Source organism: Calypte anna, chromosome 1 (genome assembly GCF_003957555.1).
Source record: "Calypte anna isolate BGI_N300 chromosome 1, bCalAnn1_v1.p, whole genome shotgun sequence".
NCBI lineage: Eukaryota > Metazoa > Chordata > Aves > Apodiformes > Trochilidae > Calypte > Calypte anna.
The window spans coordinates 26,728,826-26,754,499 of NC_044244.1; the positions used below are offsets into that span (position 1 = coordinate 26,728,826).

The window sequence follows — 25,674 nt, forward strand, 5'->3', positions numbered from 1 at the left end:
TACTACAGCCATATGGTTTGTCCCAGTAAAATTCTCTATTTTATGCACTATTACACCTTATTTCTGTTAAAGTCACAAGCCCTGTTTGTTTATTGTTTGGTTTTTGTCGTTTAAGAACGTAAAAAGAAACTATCTTGATGCTAGTTAGATTTGTAGAACTAATTACACTATTAGAATCCTAATATACAAGTGAAATTCTTAGTGTACACAGTTGTAGTGTTGGTACTGTATTTGGAAAATGAAAGAGGTCCATGATCACATCTTTTTAGAATTTTTTGTCTTTCAGTTCAGTCTTGTTTTTTCTGGCCACTGTTGAGTGTTTACTGGCTGCTTAGCATTGACCTTAGTCTGTTTGTAAAGTATATTATCTCAAACATACTCTATATCTGTTGGGAGTCCTCACAATAGTTAATTAGTGATATTAAGAAATGCTATTATAAAATCTGTCTCCCCTGAACCTGGCATAAAATGTTTGAGAAGAGCAAAATCAGAAGGGCTTACCAATTTAGTACTGATCTTTGATGTGTTTTGGGTTTGGTTTTTTTGGGGTTGTTTTTTGGGGTTTGGTTTTTGGGGTTGTTTTTTTTTTAATCTAATTTCTTGTAACTGGATGAAAGGTTTGAAAGTCTAAGTCTGCTATCTACCTCAGCAAGTAGTGCCAGCCAGTAGGAGTGGATTTGTAGAGCAGCAGTTCATGCTGAGAACCCCGTGTTAGTATATGTAAATGTTTTAAGACTCTTACCTTGGACTGAATCCCTGGTTGTGTGTTGTGTTGTGGCTGTATGTTCCAGTTCAGGTTTATGCAGAAGAATCCAGTTTGTTAGTTTAGACTGCTCTGGGTTGTGAATCAAAATGGGGAGAATATCAGAAGATTTTCTTCAAAAGCAAACACCTGATTGAAAGTAACCTGATCATGTAAATTGTCAAGAATTGTGTGTAAGGTGGCTGTTACAGAATCATAGTTTGAATGGAGGAAAATTCTGTAAAACATGGACTAACTCAGATGTTCTTCCATAATTTTTCTTTAGGAGCTTACTCATTTTTTTACCTATCACAGTCCCATTACAAAAAGAATTTCAGAGTTAAATGGGATTATAGACACCTGAAACCAGTTGGTTTAATGTAAGATACACTTATGAGAAAATAACTAAGTTTAAACTTTAGGTAAAAGATAGGTCTATGTGTTTTCAACATTTCAGCAGAGTGCAACAATCCTTTGTTCTGATGCACTTTACTCTGATACTTTAAAAATCTGTTATAATGTGTGGTCATTTATGAGCTTTGTGAAGCTTTTGAAGTTTTTCCTAATAAATTATCGGTAACTTCTGTTCCATGAAGCTGGAATATGCAGACACTCAGATTTTGAGTACTGAAGAGCTTGGTGATGATTATTTGCTTTGGGCATATCTTCCCTTACCAGCAAAAAACTTTATGAAATAAAACTTTTTCTGCAATTGGTACCTACAAAGCTGATAGTATGCACTTCAACAGATTACACAGTTACCAGTTTTGTAGTGTCAGATTTTCAGAGAAATGAAAAACATCTGATTATAGTACATACTATTTTCCCCAAATGTATTCATATCATTTACTCAGTGCAGCAGTTAGTTGCAGCAACAATGACCTTAGTGAAGCCAGAGGGCCCATTTACACTAGAGCTCTAAGAACACCCATCCTTTAATCAAAATATATTGATTTTTTTTTTCAATCAGATCCTGGAAAGATCTCACTTATCAGCTTTTAATAGAAACAGTTTAACAAGTTGCAAGGGACAAAGTAACAGTTCTGCTGTTTTGCAGGCAATGTACATTATTCACTGAGACTCTGCTAACCTTAAGTATTGCCACAAGAATATTTTGCATACAAAAGACAAAAATGAAAACCCAAAACCCCAAATGGAATATTTACTGTATGACTGTGTTCAAAAAATCAAATACTTCAATGTCCTTTGAAATGCCACCTTTCCAGTGTAAATACTGTAAGATTTTATTGATATTCATAGCACAGTGCTATCCAGACATTCTGCCTGTTTGGGTTTTTTTTTAAAGAATTTTGAAAACCCCAACAACACTGGGCAGGATTTTATGAAAAAGGAAATGGAAGATATTAAACCTGCTGCCTCTGTTTGTTCAGTTCAGCCCATGGACCCCATACTTGGCATTGATGAGTATGCATAAGGCTGCTGCATCATCTGCCCAAAGTCCCACTTGCTTTGCTGACCTTTATGTTTATGTACAGTTTGTGCCTCTTTGTTATGCCAATATATGACTTCACAAATTATTTTTCTTAGACCTGCAATGTGGCACACATTTTTTTGTGTAGCAAACGTGTGTGGCACACATTTTTGTGTGTTTTTCTAAACCATTTTCTTAATGTTATTTTTTTTTTTCAAATAGTAATGCATTTAATAGCATAATTTCAAGGCAGCACTTCAGAAGGATGGAATGTTGTAAGATTTTCTTTCATTGATACACACTTTGTGTCTGTGTCAATATGATATGAATGTCTTATCACAAATGATTGATGCCTCTGGCCCCATCTGTGTGAGGAGCAGAGATAAGTTGGCATGCTAATCCTCCTTTTCCTATCACCTTGAACAACCTTGTTTGTAACTATCATACTGCACTCAAATGAGTACAGATTCTTAAGCAGCACATAAAGGAATAGGCTGTTTATTCAAGGCCATTGAAAGCAAACTGCATGTTCTATTTTGTGAGCTTTTGATTATATGCTTAATGATTGTGTAAACTCCAGACCATGTAAACGAGTAGGATTATCCTTCCTTTGTTCTACTCTCAACGTCACCTTTTTAATGACTTTCATACACATCATCAATCTTTTTATGCCTTCCTTTTTTCTCAGTTCAGTTATTACTCTAATTAAGTTAAATCACTTGCTGAAACCTGAAATTCACATATTGCAGGTCACAGTGTTTACTACTTTGTGTTCTAATATTTTTTCACAAGAAATCCATCATGTCTGGTTTTCTCCCTTGAAGAAACAAATACTTCACACCCTCCTTATTCTATTAGTATCTTAAAGGACACTGGTATAGTAGGAGAATTTTTAAAGGCATTTTTGCAGCTTCTATCAGCATCTTCAGACCTGAAATCTGCTTGGTTCTAGCACACAACCTACTAACCTCTAGCTAAAGTTTCCACAACTGACCATTGTTAATTAAGTTAAAACAACAAAAAGGAAGAGCTTGGATACCTCTGAATCAAGCTGATAATGCATTTCCATCATCCAGAAGGCTCACTACTGAGAATGCAAGATGTCTGTCTTCTCTGATATCTCTGTGACCTATCTTGAGGAAAAGTTCAAAGATTCAGTATTACTTGAAGTATGTAAGTGTAAACTTGAGTTTCAGTCAGTGCTCCAAACATCAGCACTCTATCTAGATGCAGGGGACTCAAATTCTTTGTTGTTTCTAAACAAAGTGTTGAACACCAGACCACAAAGGAGATGAAGAATTTATTTGTGAAGTGTAGGGTGTGTACTCAGTGCAAGTCTACTGATGTTATAAAAAAGCACAGAAGAATCTTGTGTGGATGTCCCTCTGGATAAGGAAGGGTATTTCACATGTTGTTGTGAGGAATTTTATTAATTACAGTAATTTGGAACTTCAGGGCAAGTAAAGACAAGTGGTAAAGTGTTGTAGAATGGCAATTAACTTCCAGAGGTTTAAGATGGAGAAGGATGTTTAAAGAACCATAGATCTGTAGAGACCCAAATGACCCAGTATTCAGTTTGTGCAGCCTTTATGTAGTACTTCTCTATACTGACAAAATCAGAGTGGTTGTGAATGGAAGTGAATTCTAGAAGTTATTTGATCTATCCCCCATAGAGTTGGTTGCCCAGGGCAATGTCCAGATCGCTTTTAAATGTCTCCAAGCATGGAGACTCCTCAACATCCTTGGGCAACCTCTGCCAGTGCTCAGACAACCCCACAATAGAGAAATTGTTTCGTGAAGATCAGAGGGAACCTCCTGTGCTTCGATTTATGTCCATTGCTGCTTGTCCTGCCAGTGGGCATCACTGAAAAAAAGCCTGGCTCTGTCCTCTTTGCACCCTGCCTTCAGGTATTTATATATATTAATAAGATTTACAAGATCACCTCTGAACCTTCTCCAGGCTAAACATTCCCAGCTCTCTCAGCCTTTCCTTTCAGTCCCTTAATCATCTTAGTGGCCCTTCTTGGACTCTCTCCAATATGTTCATGTCTCTCTTGTACTGAGGGGCTCAGAATGGGACACAGTACTACAGCTGGGGTGTAATCAGTGCTGAGTAGAGGGCAGAAGGATCTCCTCTCTCAGCCTGCTGGTAGTAATTTGTCTGATACATCCCGGGAGACCACTGGCCTCTGAGTACATGGCTGGCTCACGTTCAACTTGATCTCTACCAGGACCTAAAGGTTCTTTTCTGCCAAGCTGCTTTCCAGCTGTGTAGTGCCCAGCATGTAGTGGTGCATGGGGTTGCCCCTCCTTAGGTGTAGGACTTCTCACTTTCTCTGGTTGAACCTTAGGAAGTTCCTGTCAGCTCATTTCTTCAGCCTGATGATGTCCCCCTGAATGGCAATGTGACCCTCTGGCATATCAGCCACTCATCTTAGTTTTATGTCATCAGCAAAGCTGCTGAGAGAACTCTCTGCTCCATCATCCAGATCATTAATGATGATGTTAAACAGGACTGGACCCAGTACTGACCCCTGGGGTACACTGCTGGTTACTGGCCTCCAGCTAGACCGCCACTGATCATCTTCCCTGGACCCGCCCGTTCAGCCAGTTCTGAAGCCACATTTCTGTCTGCTTACTCAGCCCACACATGAACAGCTTAGAATTGGAGAATGGTTTAGGTCTCAAGGGACCTTAAAGATCATGTAGATCCAACCCCCCATGCCATAGGCAAGGACACTTTCCAGTAGACCAGGTTGCTGAAATCCCTCTTATTTAAGCTTCTTCTAGAGGATCTGATGGGAGACAGTGTCAAAGACCTTCCTGAAATCCAAGTAGGCACTATGGTCCCTCTCTTCTCATCCACCAAGCCATTAATTTCATTTTAATTTATCAAGCTGATCAAGTAGTTTCATTTCAGAACAGCCTGCTAATTAATTTCAACTTCTTTATGGTTCTTTTCATAGCATTCTTATCATGCAAGTGTTTAATGCCAGAAATGTTATTTTGGACTACTTTTTGTTGTCTCCAGCATGTGCATCTCTTGTTCTTTTCCTTGTTTGTTCCAGACACTTGGTTCTTTGTGCTATCCTAACATCGGAGAAAAGAACAAATTTGGTTTGAGAAGTGGTTCGGAGTGCACTTTAAAGCCAGATTTGGAAATACTTTTCAGTGGTGCAGTGTATTTCAAATACAAAATCTGGAGGGGGAGAAAGAAATTTTATATATGTGCATATGTGCACACGTATTAGTTGATACTCATATTTTCTGCTTCTGTGTGTGCAGTAGCTGGTTGTTTGACTGGAACAGAGTTCAGGTTGGACTTTGTTGTAGTTTTTCAGCAACAGTATTTTTGTAAAGAAACAATGTATGTACATGAAAGCGCTCAGTGCAATGTCATAAGGCATGCTACACACAATGTAGGTGCTCCTTAGAATTTTTAATCTATCATTAGGTGATAGGCTGCTCTGCCTTTTCTTCTTAAAATAACTGTTTTTTAATGTGTGTAGCCTTCACTTTATAGTGTTCCTTGGGAATTATTAGTCGGATACCTCCATATTATCCATAGATGCTTTCTGTCTTGAAATAGTCTTGGATCCTGGCTTTCTCCATGCAAATGTGCCTGCTATGCAGGGCAGGGATTTGAACTAAAGGAGCTGGCAGGGTTTCTGGTAGAGGGAGCAGCCTGGGGGAAACAGAAGCCATGAACTAGCTCAGGGCTACTTCTCCTTTATAGCATTTCCACAAAAGCATAATCTGCACTTTTATTGGATCAGCATATGGAGAGCATCTTGTTTTTTCTGGATAGCAGGCAATTAAGAGCACTTCATGTTAGTTTAGTCATTTATTGCTATGATTTGTCTCTCCTCAGAAAAAAGATAAAACCATCCTGATTTTATTTACTTCCTGCTCATTCAGGAGGTAGTTCTGATTTTAGCAGGAAGGTTGAAACACCTTGAAGCAAATTTAAAGGTCACTTTGACAAGAGAGCAGGTACTGCTCTATTAACAATCCTTCATGCATTTGGAATAAAAATACATCTGTAGATAGGTAGCTTAGTATGCTACATGCATACCAATATACAAACACATTTGTGAATGTGTTTGTTAATATATTTTTTTTTTCTTATGTCACCCTTGATATTGAGGTAGACACACAATAGATACATCTGTATGTAAACAGGCTTAATTATTGGCTTTGTTTTAAGGCACTTGGTAATTTAACCTTTTGGACAAGAATAATGTATTTGGCGTGATTGTAATTGGAATAACTGTAGGGTTATAAAAGCAGCTTACAAGAGAAGCCTGAAGTCCTAGAAACTTCAAAAGCTTCCCTTTAGAAAATATGCCTCATTTTTTTCCAGTTACTCATTGTGAGCAGAAAGATTGCTACGTGCAGGAATACAGTCAGGATATATAGTCAGTCAGCCTTTTCTTGGCAGGAATAGGCAAGTATTAAAAGTCATAGGGCTTCTCTGCTTGGATCTTAGATGAGAAGAAATTCTGGAATAGGAGTTGTCAGAAGTGAGTAGCAAAAACGTTGTTTCTTGGTCCCTGTCAGACTGGAAATGTGAAGGATGTGCATCAAGTGAATAATACTTTTTGCTTGAGAATATTGACTTGAACTGCCTGCTCTGGCGTTCATCGACGTCGGAGGTAAGAACACTGAAGTGCTGGCCCAGTCAGTCAATGTTCCTTACTAATTACATTTGCATTTTTTATTTTAAAAAGCAAAGCAATTCCCAAAGTAAAGACACAGACACACCCTCTGTAACCAGCAGGCTGTTAAGTACTCATCATAAAATAACCAAAGATTGGAATGTGAGCCGCCTAGGTACCTCGTGAGTATTCAGGCTACTTTTTTAAGGTGTGAGGAGGACTTTTAAAATTATTTTTATTTTTATTTATTTATTACCTTTCCCCAAGTCTGCTTTTGACCTGAAAACTGTTCTGGATTAAGAGATTCTTCACAGGAACATACTTAGACCAATGAGAAATTTCAAAATCAGTGAGTTGGTATCTTACAAAGATTTCCATAGATCCATCTTCTTTCTTCCTTGTACCTATTAATTTTATTTTTTTTCCTTTCAGATATCAATAGCAAAAATATATTTTATTTATTGCTCAAAAAAAGTTAAGTTTTTGATTACTCAATTTTACATACTCATCAACAGCAATAGTATAAGCAGATATGATCTCTGTTGTGGGAGGAATGTGTGTACCTGGAATGTTTGGCACAGCTGCATCCCCTTGCCAAATGTTTTGGACTTGTGATACTTTATATAATATGTCTTTATTCTATACATTTATGTTGCTGTTCATTGCCAGGTGATCAAAAGGGTTCATCCTGGCTTTTTAATAATTAAGTTTCAATAATACTTTCTGTAAATCAGTAGTTTAATCTGTGCTTGTGAAATGCTGTATAATTTGCTGTCATTAATGAGATATTTTTGATAAATTGCTCCTTAAATAGTGACCATTATTGAATTTCAGGAGAGTTACATTTAATTCAGGGCAGTGTTTTAAATATTTTTTGAGGAGCTGGCATTTCAGCATGCCTATTTGCATTTGCCTGACTGCCTAGACTGTCCTATTCAGTAATTGTATGGGAGCTGCTGCATGTGGCTTTGCAGTAAAATAAATATATTCATAAAATATATTTAAGTAAAATAAGTAGTAGTTGGTAAGTAAAATAAGGTAGATATGCTAGTAATGAGTTTCTTAAAATGGGCATGAGTGTAGTCTAGCAAAGAAATGGTTTTGAAAGGGTTTTGGCTTTGTATTTCATGGGGAGACAGAGCTGTTTTTAATCAAGGTATTTCATATGCCCTTAAATCAACAAGTACAGACATGTTATTATGAGATGTGAGGGTGTGTTAGAAATTGTTTGTATTTCATGATGTAGCTCAGTTCCTCTCATAGATACTCATATTCAGTGAAATAAATCTATATACCTATGAATTGTTTAAAGATTCTTTCTCAAAGATCTTTTACTTGCTATGGTCAGAGTAAAGGCGTTAGCTCATATGGATGGATCTTCTACCAGGTCTTGTGTAGACAGATGCTTTTCTAAAGCAGATAAACCAACCCAAGCAAAAGAAAGCTGTGGTATCAATTTAGGTCTCTAACATGCATTAACAAATAACTATTTCTGTTTGTATTGTAAAAATGTAAAACTAAGAGGAAAAGTAGTTTTTAATTGTAATGCTAAGAATGCTGCAGGAGGTGACCTATCTTGTAGTGGGTGGAGCTTAAACAATTATTTAGATTCAGAAATTAATGCAAGGTGAGAATAGGGGTATGTGCACCAGCTATGACAGACTTGTGATGGGTTTAGATAATGATGAGATATATTCAACACCAGTGGTATTCTGATGGGATCATCTGAGAACATATTGCAGATGCACTGGCTACTGGTAAAAAACATGTTAGGGACAGCACAGAAATGCAGACTTGCTGTTTTTAAGTCCCCAAATGGTGATGAATACATAGGAGCTCAGGTGTCCTTGGAGGGAGGGGAATTTTCTTAAATGCTATTGTTTCCCTTAGCTTTTCCCAGTTGCTTCTGCTCTCTTTCTGTCGTTGGGTAAAGATACAGCAAATCTGCTTGTATCCATGCTGTTACCTCAGTCAGAGACTGGGATAATAATCAAGATTGTAATTCAGCTTAAAGGATCTGCAGGTCTGTGCACTGATAATTCTGTGCTGCAAAATGTTTATCTATGGAGGCAGACTAAGCTCACTATTAGTGAGAACTCCAGCCTCTGGTGTATGTTGTTTCTTCAGCTGTTAATACCTGCTGTTAGATTCCAGTATGCTGCCAGTCTTTTAAGGCTGTATTGTCTTCATCTGTCTCCTGGTACCTCACAAAAACTAATTGAAAATTACTGCTTCCTGAGAAATGTGTGGTGCCAGCTTTCGTTTAAAATACAGGTGCAAAGAGACAAAATGATGTTGGGTGTGTTCAGAAAAACGAATGTCTTGAGGCTGTCTTCAGTTAACAGACAGAAGATGAGAAACTTGATTTAGCTACATAGCTCTACTTTTCTTTCCCTCACATCTCCCTTTCTACTTTTCCTTTTTTTTTTTTTCCTTATTAACTGTACATCTAACCAAGGGAAACAGGGGGATCCACAGCATAAAGCTGGCATTTGAAAAATTTTTTCTCCTTCTTCCCCCATGTTGTCAGCATGTCTAGAAGGCATGAAGATAAGCCTCGATCCAACATCATAATATTGTTTTGTTTGATGTATTTTGTTAGTATTTTTTATCAGATCTGTTTTGAAATTGGCTGAAATTTTATTTTTACAGTTCTCATTCTTCCTTTTCTCTCGCCCTTTGCTCATTGCTACTTATTTTACAGTCAGACATTTGGCTATGACTTTCATAACTGTGTAACAGAAACAAAACACAGGGGCTGACTTACTGTGGAACAGCTCGTACTGCTAAATCATGTTGGCACATTTGTCATTCAGTTATTCTCTGATTAAGAATATTTTTTAAGGCTTATTCTACCACATTTCCCTGACTTTTACCACTAAGTATGAGGCTAACGTTTTGCCTCTGACCTTGGTTTTCTGAAGTCAATGAGCCTCTAGCTGTAAATTAGGTCAATTCAGATTCAAGTTTTTAACAAACATCTATCCACTAACAGTGTTCTGGAATGGGGTAAACTTGAGCTGGTGAATTATGTGGCAGTATTCTCTTATTGTCTCTCATTAGTTGCTTTAGAAAACACTGTAACCTGTCTTTAAGTACTGAGAATTCAGAAAGATGTCTGAAAGGAAAGCTACACCAAGAATTATGACTATTTGATGACATAGATTTACCATAAGAATATACCATTTGGTATAAATCTGGCTGGTTCTTTGTGTATATGGTGTGTTTATAAATCACAGAACAAGCAATGTCTCTAGACTGGTAGCATGTGAGTGGTAACATTTTCCTGCAAATACTAAGGAAATAGGGGTCACTTATGAAAATGGAACAGTTTGTAGCCATGTTTCTTTCAAATGCATGCATTAAGCCTGCAGATTTGGAGCACATTGTTACTTTGCTAATACATGGGAAGTTACAGTACAAAAATCCCTTGTTGACCTTCTTAAATTAATCTCTCCAGCATTAGTTATTTCCTTATTTTCAGTGGGAAGACAGCGGAGTTTAAATTTGTATGGCATGTTTAAGTGGTGAGATTGGTGCTCATAAAAAATTCATTACAATCTAAACCAGAATCAAATCACCTTAATAAAGGAAAAGTATTTCTGCTTTGGGGTACTGCTGTGTCTCTTTGCCATAGACATGTACCTGTAACTGACTGCTGAGAAAATGGCTGTGCAATAAGATAACAGCCCTAGATTTAACCCTCTGGAGTTTTTGCTTAAATTTGAAGCCAGGCTTTCAGATCTTGGGGTTTCTGTTTCTCTCTCTTTCTGTTTTTGGGTTTTTTTTGTTTTTTTGAAGGCTGTTTGCTTTTCTCATCCATTTTCAAACCTGCTTGTCTCTATAGAAATCCTTTCAAATGGTATATATAATCACACACGCTCTCTGTACTTAGATACAGCATTGCTGTGTTTTCCCCATAATCTTTCCAGTTTAACTGTTTGCATTTTCTTCCTGGTAATGTTCAAAGATAATCATTCTGATCAGAGCTCTAACAGGTACTGTGACATGTTTCAAGCAAAGGAAATGTATCAAAACACTGAACAAGGATAGCAATTTATTTTTTTCTTTGCTGTTTTCAGTTAGCTTTTTCATCACTACTGGGTCCTATGCTTCAGTCAAACAAAATTTCAAATGCAAAGGAGGAAATGAGATCTGCATAACCATTACATGTCTGCTGCAATTAGCGTGTTTCTTTGTGTCATGACAAGTCCTTGGCTTTTAATTGTGTTGTGAGTCATAATCTCATGGTCTGTGAGTATAAGCAGAGCTTGAAAATTTCATATGGTAGTGGATAGTGAGTAGGAAGCTTTCAAAAGATGTGTCTTTGTTTCTGCAGAATGCAAGCTTCAATAAACATAGAATATTTTCCCAGTTAAATTCAGTTTGTCAATACATAGGTAAACTATGATGAAAGCTTATCCACTGCAAGACATTTTCTTATTTTATGGTATTTTAATATGAACCAACATGTCTAGTAGTTGCTTTAAAAACAAAAAATTGTAGTAAAATGGGGTTTGTATGCATGCATTACTTTTACATAGTTCTACAGACTGGAGATCAGGTATAGAAATTCAGAATCACCTTGTGTTGGCCAAATTTGTACTGATGCCTACTAGTGCACTGCAGGGTTCAGTGCCCAGAAGCTGTATTGTTACTGCTGGAACAGAGAGACTTCTTTCTTTTTATGTAGTTTTGCATGGTGCCCAGCATAATGGGGTCCTAAAGCTTTAGGTGCTTTGGTAATATAAATAATAATTCTTGCTCAACTTACAATAACTTTGTGTGAGACTTATAAGCAAAGCTCTGCACATTTTTAAATGTATTTTGCAATACTGCTAATGAGCTAAATCTAAATGAAAGGACAGAATTGTTTTGAAAAACATTTTTAAATCAACAGCAAAATACCATCTTGTTTCTCTGTAAAAATATACTCACATAAATAGTCTTTACAACTCAATGTTAAAGTTTCCATGGAGACCTTAGCTGCAGAAGTTGACTGTATCATAAAACATGAATGTTTCTTAGAAAATGGAATTTTCATGCACTTTGAGATAATTTGAGTTCAAGTCTACTATTCTTAGATTCTGCCTTCGATAAAAAACTGCATAGCTGAGGACTGCACATTTTTTTGAAAATAATCACAATGAAGAAGTCAAAGTGCTTGTAGGTTCAGTCTGGATAGCTGGCATGCAAAAAAACCAAAGTATTCCCCAGACATAACGCTTAAGAAATGTGTTGGTTTGTGTGACAGCATCCTGGGCTTTGTCAAGAAGAAGATACCCAGTTGCTTGAAGGAAGTGACCATCCCATGCTCAGCACTGGTTAGACCACACCAGTGTCGGGTCCTCCAGTACTAGAGCAATATTAATGCACTGAAGTGAGTTCAGCAGAAGTCCTGGTCCTCAGGAGTTCCTGCCCTGAGTGGTCAGATCGAGGCAGGGGGGGGTCTTGGTCAGGCTGGAGTAGAAGTGGTTTTGAGGGAAGGTAAATCACCTGCTTGTACCTACAAGATTGATAACATCGATGGTTCGTGGTGGCATAACGAGACAAGCCATATAAATTGAAACAAGGGAAGATCCATCTGGATGAAAAGACAAAATTGAGGACAGTCAGACACTGGCAGTGGTTTTCCAGAGTTGCTGTGCGGTCTCATTAATGGAAAGCTTTCAACACCTAATTGGCTAAAACTCTGAGCAAGCTGATCTGACCTTATCACTGACCCCGCTTTGAGCAGTAGGTTGGACTTAGGGGCTTTCTGAGGTCCCATTCGATGTGAATGACTGATTCTATGGATGATCAATGCAGATTTTCTACAAGGCAAATGCTAGTGCAATAAAGATTTAATTAGTCTCTGCTCAGTTGGATCTCTGCCATCATATTCCTAGTGATTTTCCAGCTGCGTTTTGGAAAGCTGTGGATGTTATAGAGCAGTAGTAAAGCGTGTTTAGCCTCCTGGGTAAGCCAAAGAGGTGGAGACAGCTGAGGAAAAAACCTAGTTGTTGTTTGGAATTTTTTTTTCTGATTTGAGAATTTCAGGGCATCCAGACTTGAATAGCTGGACAGTTGGAGCTAGGGGTGACAGGGTAAAGAGAGAAATGTCTATAATACTTGTGACTTCTTTGCTTTTCCCATCTTTTGCATCTCTCACTGCAGAAATATGATTGTTAGATTTCCTACAAGGCTGACACTTGGAGAAAATTATCCAAAGCATGGAAAGGGAGTTTTTTCATGAACTTCCCATGCATGAATTGCCAGGTTTGCTCAGAAATTGTCCATCATGGACCAGCTATCAAACAGGAATGTTTTCAATAAGTAATTTCTATTTCAGTGGGGTTTTATGCCCTCTTCTATTCTGAAAGAAGAATTCTCTGCATCTCCCTACTAGCAATATTAGTATTTAATATCAGCTGCATCATTTAACACCCCACAGTAAGTTGCAAAACAGAATTCTGAAAATGGAATCTGCCCTGTTGGAAATTCCAAGACTGTTAAAATACTGCCAAATCAGTGGCATTTCTAGTGAGAAATTTTGTTAGAGTTAAGTATAGTTAATAGAGTTAAGTATAATTAGAGTGAGAAATTTTGTAGACTTAAAAATGTCTCCTAGAGTCATCTTCCTATCTGTGAAAAAGTATATTGCTGGAGTACAAGCATGGCAGTGTTGGCACTTATTTAGCAAGAATCAGCACAAACATACTACACATCTGATTTCATATCCAGAATAAATTAATTTTATTGCTTGTGTTTGTGTCCTAGGATATACAATATCATACTTCCAAATTACAGTCTTTGATTTTGCATTGAGTTTTTTAGCAATTTTATTAGATAATTAAGTAAATCACTACTTCACATTAGTCTCTTGGATTTTGAGGGTTTTTTGTTTTGTTTTGGGGTTTTGTTTGTCTGTTTTTTTAATATTTATTTTTATTTTATTGATACATCTGGGACTTTTAGAAAGAAATTGCTTTGATCTTTTATGTCTTGAGGAAGGCTGTCTCTGGAAATAAGATCAAAATTATGACTACTTTGCTGTAGTGTCACTCAACATATCTGTTTTATTTGTTTTCTTACAGTGAAAGATTTTTTTTGAGACTGAATAGAAATGGTTTGCCAAAATGTCCAGAAAAGCCTGAAAGACACTGTTCTCTCTTTGTGGTGAGTTCTTCCTACTCCCAGTCTTTGTGCTAGGTATTGAAAATATAAAATGCATTAAATTTTTATTCTGGTGTTAACTCAGAGCTTTTCCCTAAATTTTTACATTGTTTTGAATGTCAACCTTTACAGGCTGGTTAAAGTGTATAGCTTAACTCCCAACGTGAATGTTCTCTGGCAATATGTGGACACTCATCTAAAATTTCACTTGTGCCTATCTACCAGTCTTTCTCCTCAAAACAAGGACCAGTTAGATTTTTTCCTTGTGCCTTTTACACCCAAAAGACTGGTTGTGCAGCAGTCAGTATTTTCAGCACAAGAGGCATTTTACAGATGCATCTCTGCTGTTCAAGGTACACAGTGGATCTCTTGTGTCCTCCCACTGATTTTGCTGCATTACAGGATATTCTAGCCCCTGCTATTTTAGGGCAGTTGTTTTGAGTGCATGATGGCCAATTGAAAGTGTAAAAGGGGTAATTTGTTAAAGCTGTGTAAATGAACTCGCTGTTCATTTATCAGTTTCACTGGCAGTGAAAACAGTGTCTAAAGATCTCTTGAAATGTCACATTTTAATCAGGAGTCAGAAATAATGAAGTTCTGGTCTTGCACAGGATTTGGGGAGCAGTGAACTAAGGAAGGACATCTATATCACTGTGCACATTATCCGGATAGGTAGGTATCAGCATCTGTGAGTAGAAATCCTACATTTATTAGACATGTGACAGTAAATAAAGAAAACTGCTTGGGGTCAGCTTTGGGATTTGTTAGATTAGCTAAGTTTTTGAAAAAAGTTTTGTAAATGAAAATGCCTAGTTTTTTATGGGAAAAATTTTTTGGAGTTTCTCAGTGTTGTTTTGTGTTACTTTTCAAGTGTACTGCTGAGTTCAGATGCAGGATAGGATATTTTGTTACTATCACTAAACAAAACAAGTATTTCAAATATGAACTCTGTACAGATGGTGAAGTTGTCATTAAGGAGTCCATTCTTGTTCTAAAGAGAGCAATTTCAAGCATCCTTTGTTCATGGAAATTTAATGTATCTTATCAGCATATAATATCTGATGGAAATCTGAAATTAATCAGATTCTTTTGTCTTCTTCCTGACTTCTTTAAAAAGGGGGAGAGAGAAAGAAGTGTAGAAAGTCTTATAATGATTTTAATCCTGGATGCTATATCAAATTTAGATATGAAATCGAGAGTGAGATATAAAAAAGACAGATATCAAATCCTTTAGAGCAAATGGGTGTGTTTGTGTTAGGTATTTATTTTAAGAATTTATCCTCTGGGCTGTACAGATGTGAAATAATAGTCTTTGTCCTGCTTCTGACCTTTTGGATATATTGTTTTCTTTGTTAAACTGTCCCTATAGTTGCATCAGTGTAGTCCTAAATATACAATTTCTTCCCATTTTTGAAAGATATTTTGGTTTGAAATACTGTCACTCTAGCTTGTGCTGAGTTCAGAAACAACTTGCTAAAAAATAATTTTTTCTTGCTTTTTCATGTTGTTCTTATGTTTTATCAGAATAGCAAAATACTGTTCTGTTTTCACTGGTAAGTATTGGGAAAAAGTATGGTAAACTCTGATGTGAGTAGGTTTGGTAAGAATATATGCTCTAAAGAAGAAAAAGGGCTTTTCCTATTGTGTTGTTTTCACATATATTCTCAGTCAAGTTTATGAATGAGTCACTGAGATATTAAAAAGTTAAAATAAGATTTATATGCTGCATTGTGTGAAAAAGAACAATTACTCTCCTAGCTGCCATGATGCATAGGATTATTTGGAGGAGCCATTGCCCTGCAGTGACTGCAACCATAGGCTTTTCTTGTCAGAAATTAGGTCTTGATGGGAAAGATACATAGCTGCCAGTGCACCATTGAATAAAATGTCTAGAAAGAGGGCAGTTTAAAAGACCAGGAACATGGTGAGAAGGTTGATCAATTGTATTTAAATCAAATAGAAAAGACTAGGAAAAAATTGGCTCAAATCTATTTTCCTTGGCTGCTTTCTTTCTCATCATAAATCGTTCCTCTGCTCTTTGTCATCTTTCCTCCCTGTGTTTCATCTCTGCCTGATTTTTCTGCAGCTGGTTGATTATCCCTTTGATAGCCAGTTGCATATTTGGAAGCAACATTTGGTTACTAAATTGTAATGGCTCAATCACAACACCTCTGGTATAAATCATAGCAACAACCACAATAAAATAATACTTATTGAGCAGCCAGTGCTGAACACCCTGTCATATCTTAACTCTAAATTCAGTTTGGTGGTGATGTGGGTGTTATTACTGGATATTGCAAAGTGTTATTTGTTGAGTGGAAGTCATGAGAGAATTAGCAGTACCTCTGCTTTGAGACCTTTCAAGGTCACCACATATTTACTGGACCCCTTGTACCCTTTGTTATCCTAACAGTATAAAGATGGACCAGATTTGCAGTGAGTACACTTGGCATCCTCTGCTCAGACCTGTCACCATACTGAACTGGGTTGCTCTCTGCCTCCCTTCTGTGGTTTTAATTGAGACACTTCCCTGGGTTATGCATCAAATCTGTATTTTATTTGGCAGGACGAATGGGAGCTGGAGAAAAGAAAAATGCCTGCAACGTACAATACAGACGGCCCTTTGGCTGTGCAGTCCTCAGTATTGCAGATTTGCTGGCAGGAGATTCAAAGGATGACCTAGTCTTAAAAGTATACATGTAAGGAATGGGTTTTTTTAAAATTTCTAGCAGTACCTTGGAATCAATGTGCATCAGAAGTAGTGCTGATGTGAGTAGAAGTGTATGCAATGTGAGTAAATATATGTAACTCCTTCTTGTTCCATAAAAGTCCAGTAGCTTCTTTTTTTGTCACAGATTGGAAATTTTGGTTAGTTCTACAGATGTGTTTATAAAGTGGGATAATATTAGAGATAAAGATTACAAATTTTGTTTGATCTTTGTGTATGTTTCAGCATTTTTCACATCCTTGTAAGAGCTCGTGGAGCTCTTTTGTAGCAACATGAAGTGCATTTAGGATTTGTTTAAATATCTTCTGCTGCCTAGGCAGCTAGTTGGAAGAATTTTGTAACTACAGAAAAAAAAAGGCAGAGTGTCTTTTTTTGAAATGAAGAAATGATATAATGAATTACAAAAATATTAGAAGCAAGTTAGTACTGGAGAATGAAAAGTTTAAACTAGATTTTAAAATAGTTAACTAAATAGTATTTTGGCTGAAAGTAATTGGAAGGAAGTTGTGTTTTCTAGTTGTAGCAACAAAGTGTGTGTAATTTCCAGTGGATCTGGGACACAAGTAAGAACTATTTTGTGGAGTCGTTTATTCTAAGTACATGAATCTGGGACACATGTTGGGCACATGAGGAAGTTCTGCCCCTCCCAGGGTTAGCACTCAGATCTTGAAGGCATAAAAATCTTTCAAACAGCCTTTTCTTCACTCTCCTCTGTACCCCCCTGTGTTGAATTACAGCTGCTGGAATCAGTGCTGCAGAAAAGCAATTTAGTGTGGCAGCAGACATGTGGGCTGCCTCTTGTTTAGACACCCAGGGAATTAAAGTCAAGTAGGTGTTTTCTGCTGGTAAGCAAATAAATAGTTTCGTCTACCTATTATATTCTATTAAAAAAATAAAAATCTAGCCTGTTTGTTTTAAAATAACAAAAACAATGGAAGAAGAAACTTGACTTAAAACCAAATTTGATGCTAAGACTAACTCCAGTTTAAGCCATGATAAGCAATCATTAGGCCATGGTCAGATTTTCCGTATGCAAAAGCAGCCATTTTCTAAATGTAAACTGGAGTGTAATTTGCACTTTCACTCAGTACCTCCTGAAGATTATTTCCTGTTTTAAGTAATTTTGAAGTATACAGCACAGATTTTTCTGTCTGCTAAGAATGGCTTTGAGTCTTGTGCTGCCTCTGGAGTGCCACAAGATAGATCTCTGTGTGGTTTATTGCTCAATAATACATCTATACAGATGATGAACTTGGTCACAGCTGAGTTCCTGAGCATAATTGCTCATATCTTTCTCCCACCCTTTGCCACATGAAACAGATATTTCCAAGAGCATTCACACCTTTCCCACTGGGACAGGTAGTTTCATGGGGCTTTAGGGTCTCGTACTGTGTTATTGGTTTTGTGAACATAAGAGAATTTGGCTGGAGATATGTAGTGAAGCTGGTCTGAAAAACTTGCATTCCCATTTCAGAGTTAAGAAAGTTGCTGTTTTTCTAGGTGCAACACAGAGAGTGACTGGTACCAGATCCATGAAAATATCATTAAAAAGCTGAATGCACGTTACAACTTGACAGGCTCCAATGCAGGTGAGTAAGTTGCCACATTTCTATTTGCATTTTTAGGATTTTCTTGATTTGCAAATGAAGAGGCTCTATTTTAGGAAGATCAAAGAAGCATTTCTGTCTGAAAGAAGCATTTCTTCACAGGGAGAACAAGACTATTATTAGATGTAAATGTATGATATGGTCATTCCAGGTGCACATTTAGGAAAAAAAAAAGTCATTGTCACTCAGTGAAGTTCTGTTCACACATGAGGCATGATTCGTGTTGCTTAACATTTCTGCTTTATGTGTATATCTGAAATACAAAGTCTGGTATTTGCAAATAATAAGTTCAATATTTATTTGCTGTTTTCTTCAGAAAAACATGAAATAGGAGCTACCAGGGCACTCTGTTTCTACTGGCCAGCTTAGCAAGATGCAGAGTTGATCACAGAATCATAAAATAGTTGGTGTTGGAAAGAACCTTTAAAGGACATCTAGTTCAACCACCCTCCCTGCACTGAGCAGGGACATGCTCAGAGACCCATCCAACCTGACCTTGAGTGTTTTCAGGGTGAGGCATCCGCAGCCCCTGTAGTCAGCCTGTTCTAGTGTCTCACTACCCTCACTGTAAAAAATTAACATATTCACTTTTTCTGAATGCTGTCATCCTGGGATGCAGTCAAACTTGAAATGAAACCCGAAATGAAAGCTTATGAGTCTATTGTCCTTGTATTCAAATACTGCTTTGTCCCTTTGAAAAATTAATTAGTTGAAATGCGACAATAGAAAAATCTCATAGGAACTCATTTTCCAGGTTGTACTTTATTGTAATCCCTTTCATGTAGCAGACTTCATGCTCCTTTAGCTTGATTTCAAGCATAATAATTATCTTGAAAATGTATGTTCAACAATCTTCAGTGGATAAGCAAGAAGCACATAAACGCTGATGTTACATATCGAGACTGATGTTATATACCCTGGAGATTTCTAATCATATCTTTTCTCTTATATAGTCTAGCCACATAAATACATGTATTTAAGGTTTAGAATGTCATACATCTGATCAGAGAAAAAATATAAAAATCATGTAGTGAAAATACAAGAGCACACTACTCTTGTAAATATAATGTTGGGCTACATAGATACATTAACAGTATTCGTGAAAAATAACTTGCTCTTGGTCATTCTGACTGTCTGTGCAATATCTGCTTACTCCCTGATGCATCTCTTGCCCTATCCATTCTCATTGAATAAGAGTTCACAGTTAAATAACCAGCAGTTTTAGGAGACATTAGGTAAATTTGAATACTCTTAATTATGTGAATATTCTACATTAAAGATGTTTGGGATATGTTTGGGTTTTTTTCACATTACAGGGGGCTGGAAACTAAAGGTAGCAAATTGAAGAGAAGTAACATTTTGAAAAGTCTTGTCAGAGGGAGGGAGGCAAAGAGAAGAGCAGCACAGGGTGCCAGTACTGCATGCAAAGGTAGAGAGGGAAGGAAGAAGTGAGCAGTAATGCCCCTTTGAGTACTAAGGCAACTTGAAAGATAAACTATGAAAATTTATTTTCATCTCACACTTGAAATTTGTTCCTCTGACAGCTTAGCCGCCTGAAAAAGCACTTGCAAAGCTTTAGCAGTATGTTCAGATACTTCTGCTGACACCTCATGGAAAACATTGTTGTTACACTAGTTTGTATTTTTCCTTTGCTGTCTATTTCTGTAAAATTACTGAATGGCAGGCTCCAAAGCCTCATTAGCCTTGTCTGGCACGTTATGGTTGTCAAAAAAGGAGAAAATCCTGCATTACAGGAGACATGGATCTTTTCTCTCTTTTAGAATCCATTGTAGATATGAGCAAAATACAGAAAAACTTCAATTTTTTGTTTATATAGCACTTGTCCTTTGCAATTCATGCTAAAAATACTCAGGAAAGGAAACACAGTAAACAAAAATCGAAGATGCTTCAGACTGGTGTCTGTCCTCTCTAAGCTTGTTCTCTGTATTCTGTTCTCTACAGTTTCTTTCAGCTCAGGAGATTTTCACACAGTTTTATTTTCCACAAATTGTTGTGTCCCACTGCTTAAATAGTTTATCAGATAATTAATCATATTCTTCTGAAGAAAAAACTAATCCTGTTTTCTTTGGAAAAATGAAAAGGAACTCAAAGTGTACAGTGTTGTGCATGTAAAACATGCATTGTCAGGCTGTAGCATTTGTATTTAGCATTCAGTCTCCACTCCCCAAAAAAACCAGAGACTAGTGTAGCAGGTAATAGGTAGAATTCCCCTTCACCACTTGTCTTTGCAGCTGATATCAGTTATCAGCTTAGTGGAAGACACCTGGTTGCCTTGTTTAGAAGCCATTAACACAAATGCCAAATTGTGCACCCTCTGGTGCATTTAGTAACGCTGTTATTTCTTACACTGAGTTTGTAGTATTTGTAGAGTAAGTACTTTTAGATCTAGATGTTATCTTAATTACTAAACAAACGAGGTTGCAGTAATACCTGGAGAGGAGCTGGCTGTAGAAACTATTTTTCCTATGTTTTTTAGCATTAAAAGCTAGTTACTTTGTTTTAAAATGCAAATATTTGTGGAAAAATGAATGTTCCTGCATAGAATTTGCACTGAATTACATCAGTATTACATACAAAATAACACATTTCTATTTATGCAACTGTAGGATCATACATCAGTGGCATGGATACTACAGATACAGAAAACAGTTACCAGCTTATATCAAATAGTATAAAACCATGATTTATCCCCTTGTATATTTTAGATAGTGAAGCCTATCCAAAGTCATTGATTTCATATCGAAGCCTGGACTGCTGTCAAATGTTAAAATCTTTGTAGGGTTTGCAGTGTGAGTCATAGTTGCAGTTCTTGCTCTTTGGGTGTGACAGTGAAATGACACTAGGGACCTTTCTTGGGACTACAATAAACAAGTAATGCTGGATACATTCTGATTTTCTCTTTAACAAAGCAGGCACTAATGCACAAAATGCCTTGTAAACTGTTATTGATCATATAATAGCTGCTTCATTTGCCCACAGAATTATTGTGCCGTGAATGAACCTGTTGATTTTTAAAATGGGTTAAAGTGCAGTTCAGGACAAGAGGCAAGAGAACAAGGCCAGATCTGGTTGCCATTAAACACATTTTTATACAAAAATAAATAAACAGGGAATGCTACTCCAATCATACATACTTATGCAGAGACATGGATTTCTGGATTTCTTCTGTTTTTAGTATGAATTTATCACATGCAACTTTGTATTTTTACCTCTAACACTGTTTGTTTGGTTTTTAACCCTCCAGTTCTTTGGGCTTTCAAAAGCTAAAATGTATTTTTTAACATGCAGCACATGCTGTTGGAAGGAATGTCTAGTAATTGGAGCAGTCCTTTATGCATACTGTTTGGAGCAATCCATTGGGCTCTGAAGCTAGAGGGTTCTTGTCTACAAAAATTACCTACTTACAACTGTAAGTTACACAGTTAAACAGTGATGGTTCTTACTGAAATCCCTACTTAAGTGTCACCACTATCTCCTGTAGGTGCCTAAATCTAAGGTAGCTTTCCTTTTCACCACTTCTTATAGTTGAGGTGGGTAGCTGGGCACGCTAGGGCACTTGCACTGCTGGAATACAGGTGGGCTAAACTTAGTTTCCTGAGCACTAGACTGAAAATAAAATGCTACAGGTATTTGCTGTGGCTCTCATGATCAGGCTGTTTCAGGGAATATATAAATATTCACTGGGATTACCATAGAAATTATTTACTTCAGCATTTGAGACACTCTTCAAAGACAGAAAATGTCTTGGTTCAGAGTCAGATTTCGAAAAGGATTTTCAGTCTGTCTCAAGTGTCCCAGATGAGTATGCTAATCACTTGGCTTCTCAGACTTCCCTGCAGCAACTATTCAACTTCATATACAATCAGAAAATATTAATCATACCATGGGAAAAGTGAAACGCCTGCCAAGGAATTCATGATTTTCCTAAGTGTGATCTGTATTCATGTCCTCTTAGCATCTTGATTTTGTATTCATTTCCTCTTAGCAAATTCTATAGAGGAGGGATTTAAACCTTGGTCTCGTGTTACATGTGAATATTTTCCCCAGTAAGTTGTCTTATAAAAAGCATACTAAAAATTGATTGAAAATGCACTACAATTTCCTCTTTCTTTACCCTCCTTTGAGAGGAAAGACTGGATAGCTCAGTTTTAAGGAGATGCAAGACATTCCTTTTTTCTCTGCTTTTCTCATGTGTAAGCTCCTGTGTGAATGCCAATTTAGATTGCCTGTATAAGTCTTGAAAAACTGCATGTGCCTGATGCAGTAATTCTTGAGACATGAGACAAGGATACACGTTTTTTCAGCTGTTACAGCAAAGGAGGTGAAAACCCTTTCAGATCTTTGAGATTAAATTACTGGTGTAAGAAATTATAAACGTATCTGTTTGCTTTGTGGCTTTGAACTCTTACATGGATTCAACAAAAATAGTGAACGTAGTGGGAAGGTCTTTTCTGTGCTATTATCTTGGAATGCTCTGAACCAGACAAGAGTGTTGTAACCTAACTGCATGTTTGCTGAATTATGTGGTAGAAAAGTCAAATGTACACTGCAATTTCCCTGGAAGCTTAATTATACATTAACTTTAATTGATGGGAAGGCCTTAAGATTTAGAGGAAACACGTTCAAAATGGTGGGATTTGTCTGGCCACTTTTGAATTAAGCATAATTTATTTTTTAATTGTTATTATGGTGATAGTGTTACTTTTTAAACTGATGCACATGGAGTCAAAATACAGCTCTTGAAAAAAACTACATAGATCATGTACTCTTGCATACATTTTAGGTCATAAAAATAATAAAATCAGGAATTACTGTATCTGTGATGAAGGGAAGATGTGAATGGGGAGACTTCTTAAGACAAGTCCAGGTTGTGGTTTCTTTGGTGGAAGATTATCTTCAGGCTGTTAGCCACAAATTGTTAGTTTCTTTCTTTAAAAGAGAAAAATGCAGAAGTAGTTTTTTTTAAGTGAATAGTTTACTGTCTCTAATAAATTCAAACTTTTTTCCACATAGCTGTGCAAAAATTTGCAGGCAGAGGACCATCCAATAAATGTGCAACTGCATAATGCCCTGATTGAAGCCTTTAGGACTCAAAGCCCATACTTTTTTAGGTGTTTGCCAAGAATCCCATCACAAGGAAGGTCAAATTGTCCTACTTGGATGGGGAAGTTATTCATTAAGTTACACCATCAGTTAGGTTGGTCCTAACTGGTTATAGGGTCCTCAGGAGGTTATGTGGTCCAACAGCATTTCAAAGAGAAAGCAACTTCAAAGTGGGACATAACTTTTTTAAGTTCAGTGAGTCTTCTCATTCAAAGGCAAATTTCATTACACTGCTTATCATTTTAATTCAACCAGATCAAAGTAAATTTAATAGAGCAAGCATCCTGGGTTTTAAGGAGCTATTGTTTCCTCACATGTGTTGCTTTTTTCTCCCCAGTGTCCATGTCAGTTGGTACTAAATCTCAGTTTAGCTCAGTGGTGGTATAAGACTCAGTAAGTGAAGGCATGAGGTAGACCAGCCCAGTGTATCAAATCATCTGACATGGCACAAGTTCTGAGACAAGTTTGGCAATGGAGGCAGTTGGCTAGAAACAGTGTTATGTGCTTTGGGGCAGTGCATGTTTTCCCATTCTGATTTACCTTCATTCAACAAACCTCTCAGGACTCTTATAGTATCTTTTCTCCATGGTAACTGTCAAACACTGAAAAATGTGGAAAAAAAGTCAGTAAGTTTTGGCTTGCAAATTCCTTAATTTGAAAGGAGAAACCTGTTGGAGTCATTATTTACCTTGCAGTGGAGAAACTGCAGAGGCCCCATGAAGTGATATAACTTAGGAGCATGATTTTTCCACATCTTGCATAATGAAAAACTGTGAGAAATCACACATAGCCAGGAATTGGTAGCAGGGACTACAGGTAGTAAATTGGTAAATTTACATAGTACTGAATTTCTAGGAACAGAGCTGTGGTAGCTTACAGGAAAAGAAATAGTGTGACTAAAAGAAATAGTGTGACTGTGTTTGCGTGACACTACCTCAGCAGTTCACAGTGTAACCCTCTCCAGAGTTGTGGCAAGGAGAGTTTTTTCCTGTGAATCAGCACAGGAAAAGAAATGTCTGTGGGAAAGAAGATGTGCACTCCCTGCTGGGAGCAGCTGTAGCTGTTGACCACAAAAAGGAGGTGTAGGTTCCCAGCAGGGAGAAGAGTGGAGCAGTGGCTGCTGGAAGATGAGGAAGAGCAAGGGCAGGAGTCAAAACATAATAAAGAGAATAAACCAGAACTAAGTGAATTCTAGGTAACTACTGTGCACTTGATTAATCCCATGAATCTACTCTCTCCATCTGTACTCAGCTAAGAGATCTCTGGTGTTCTTCTGTTCTCAACAGGGTTCCCAGATGTGTCAGTGGTGCACTGAAATGTATCTATGTGTCACTAACATTTAAATAGCAAGTGCATTTGTTTAATTGGTTCTATGACAGTTTATTAATCTGTCAGTTTTAATTGCTGCTACATTTTGTGACAAGGACACTGTGTATTCCATTTTGATGTGTTTAAGAATTAGTTGCCACTGGAGGCTGCAATTTGAAATACATTTAAAATAATAATAATAGTGCTTATATGTGCTTCACTAAGTATACAATGAATTAAAGCTTTCCTTTTTGTTTTCAATAAATGCTAAAGCTGGAAGATGAAATATATGGAGAATTTTTCACATAAATTGTTGCTCAAGATCATTTGACCCTGAATGGCAACTTTGACATAGAGAAAGGCAAGCTTTAGAGCAGATTTTTAGACAGGGTTTTGTTGAACTTTACTTTCTCAAGTACTTTTTACATGGTAGATTACATTAGAATCATAGAATCATTTTGGTAGGAAAGGACTTGTAAGATCATAAAGTCCAACTGTTATTCTTGCACTGCCAAGTACACTCCTATAGTATGTCTACTTCTGGACCATGTCCCTAAGCATCACATCTACATGTCTTCTAAATACCTACAGAAATGGTGACTCCACCTCTTCCCTAGTCAGCTTGTACCAGTGCTTGACAACCCTTTCAATGAAGAAAGTTTTCCTAATATCCAGTCTAAACCTTCCCTGACACAAGTTGAGCCATTTCTTCTTGTCCTACCTCTTGTGGTTCAGGAGAAGAGCCTTACACAAACCTGGCTACAACCTCCTCTCAGGTAGCTGTAGAGAATGAGAAGGTCTCCCATCAGCCTCTTTCCCTCCAGGCTAAACAGCCCCGAGTCCCTCAGCTGCACCTTGCTCTAGGCCCTTCACCAGCCTCATTGCCTTCCTTTGGATATGCTCCAACACCTCAAAGTCCT

The 25,674-nt window shown here is 37.2% G+C and overlaps 1 protein-coding gene across 1 annotated transcript in view; it reads left to right on the forward strand.

Moving 5' to 3' along the window:
• The window catches only part of DOCK4 (dedicator of cytokinesis 4), a 152,198-nt gene that overhangs the window by 19,831 nt on the left and 106,693 nt on the right, over positions 1-25,674 (forward strand). The window contains exons 9-12 of the mRNA XM_030469473.1: positions 13,909-13,990; positions 14,599-14,659; positions 16,554-16,686; positions 18,216-18,304. Of these exons, the coding sequence (XP_030325333.1) occupies positions 13,909-13,990; positions 14,599-14,659; positions 16,554-16,686; positions 18,216-18,304 (365 nt within the window). The remainder of the gene's footprint in view (positions 1-13,908; positions 13,991-14,598; positions 14,660-16,553; positions 16,687-18,215; positions 18,305-25,674) is intronic.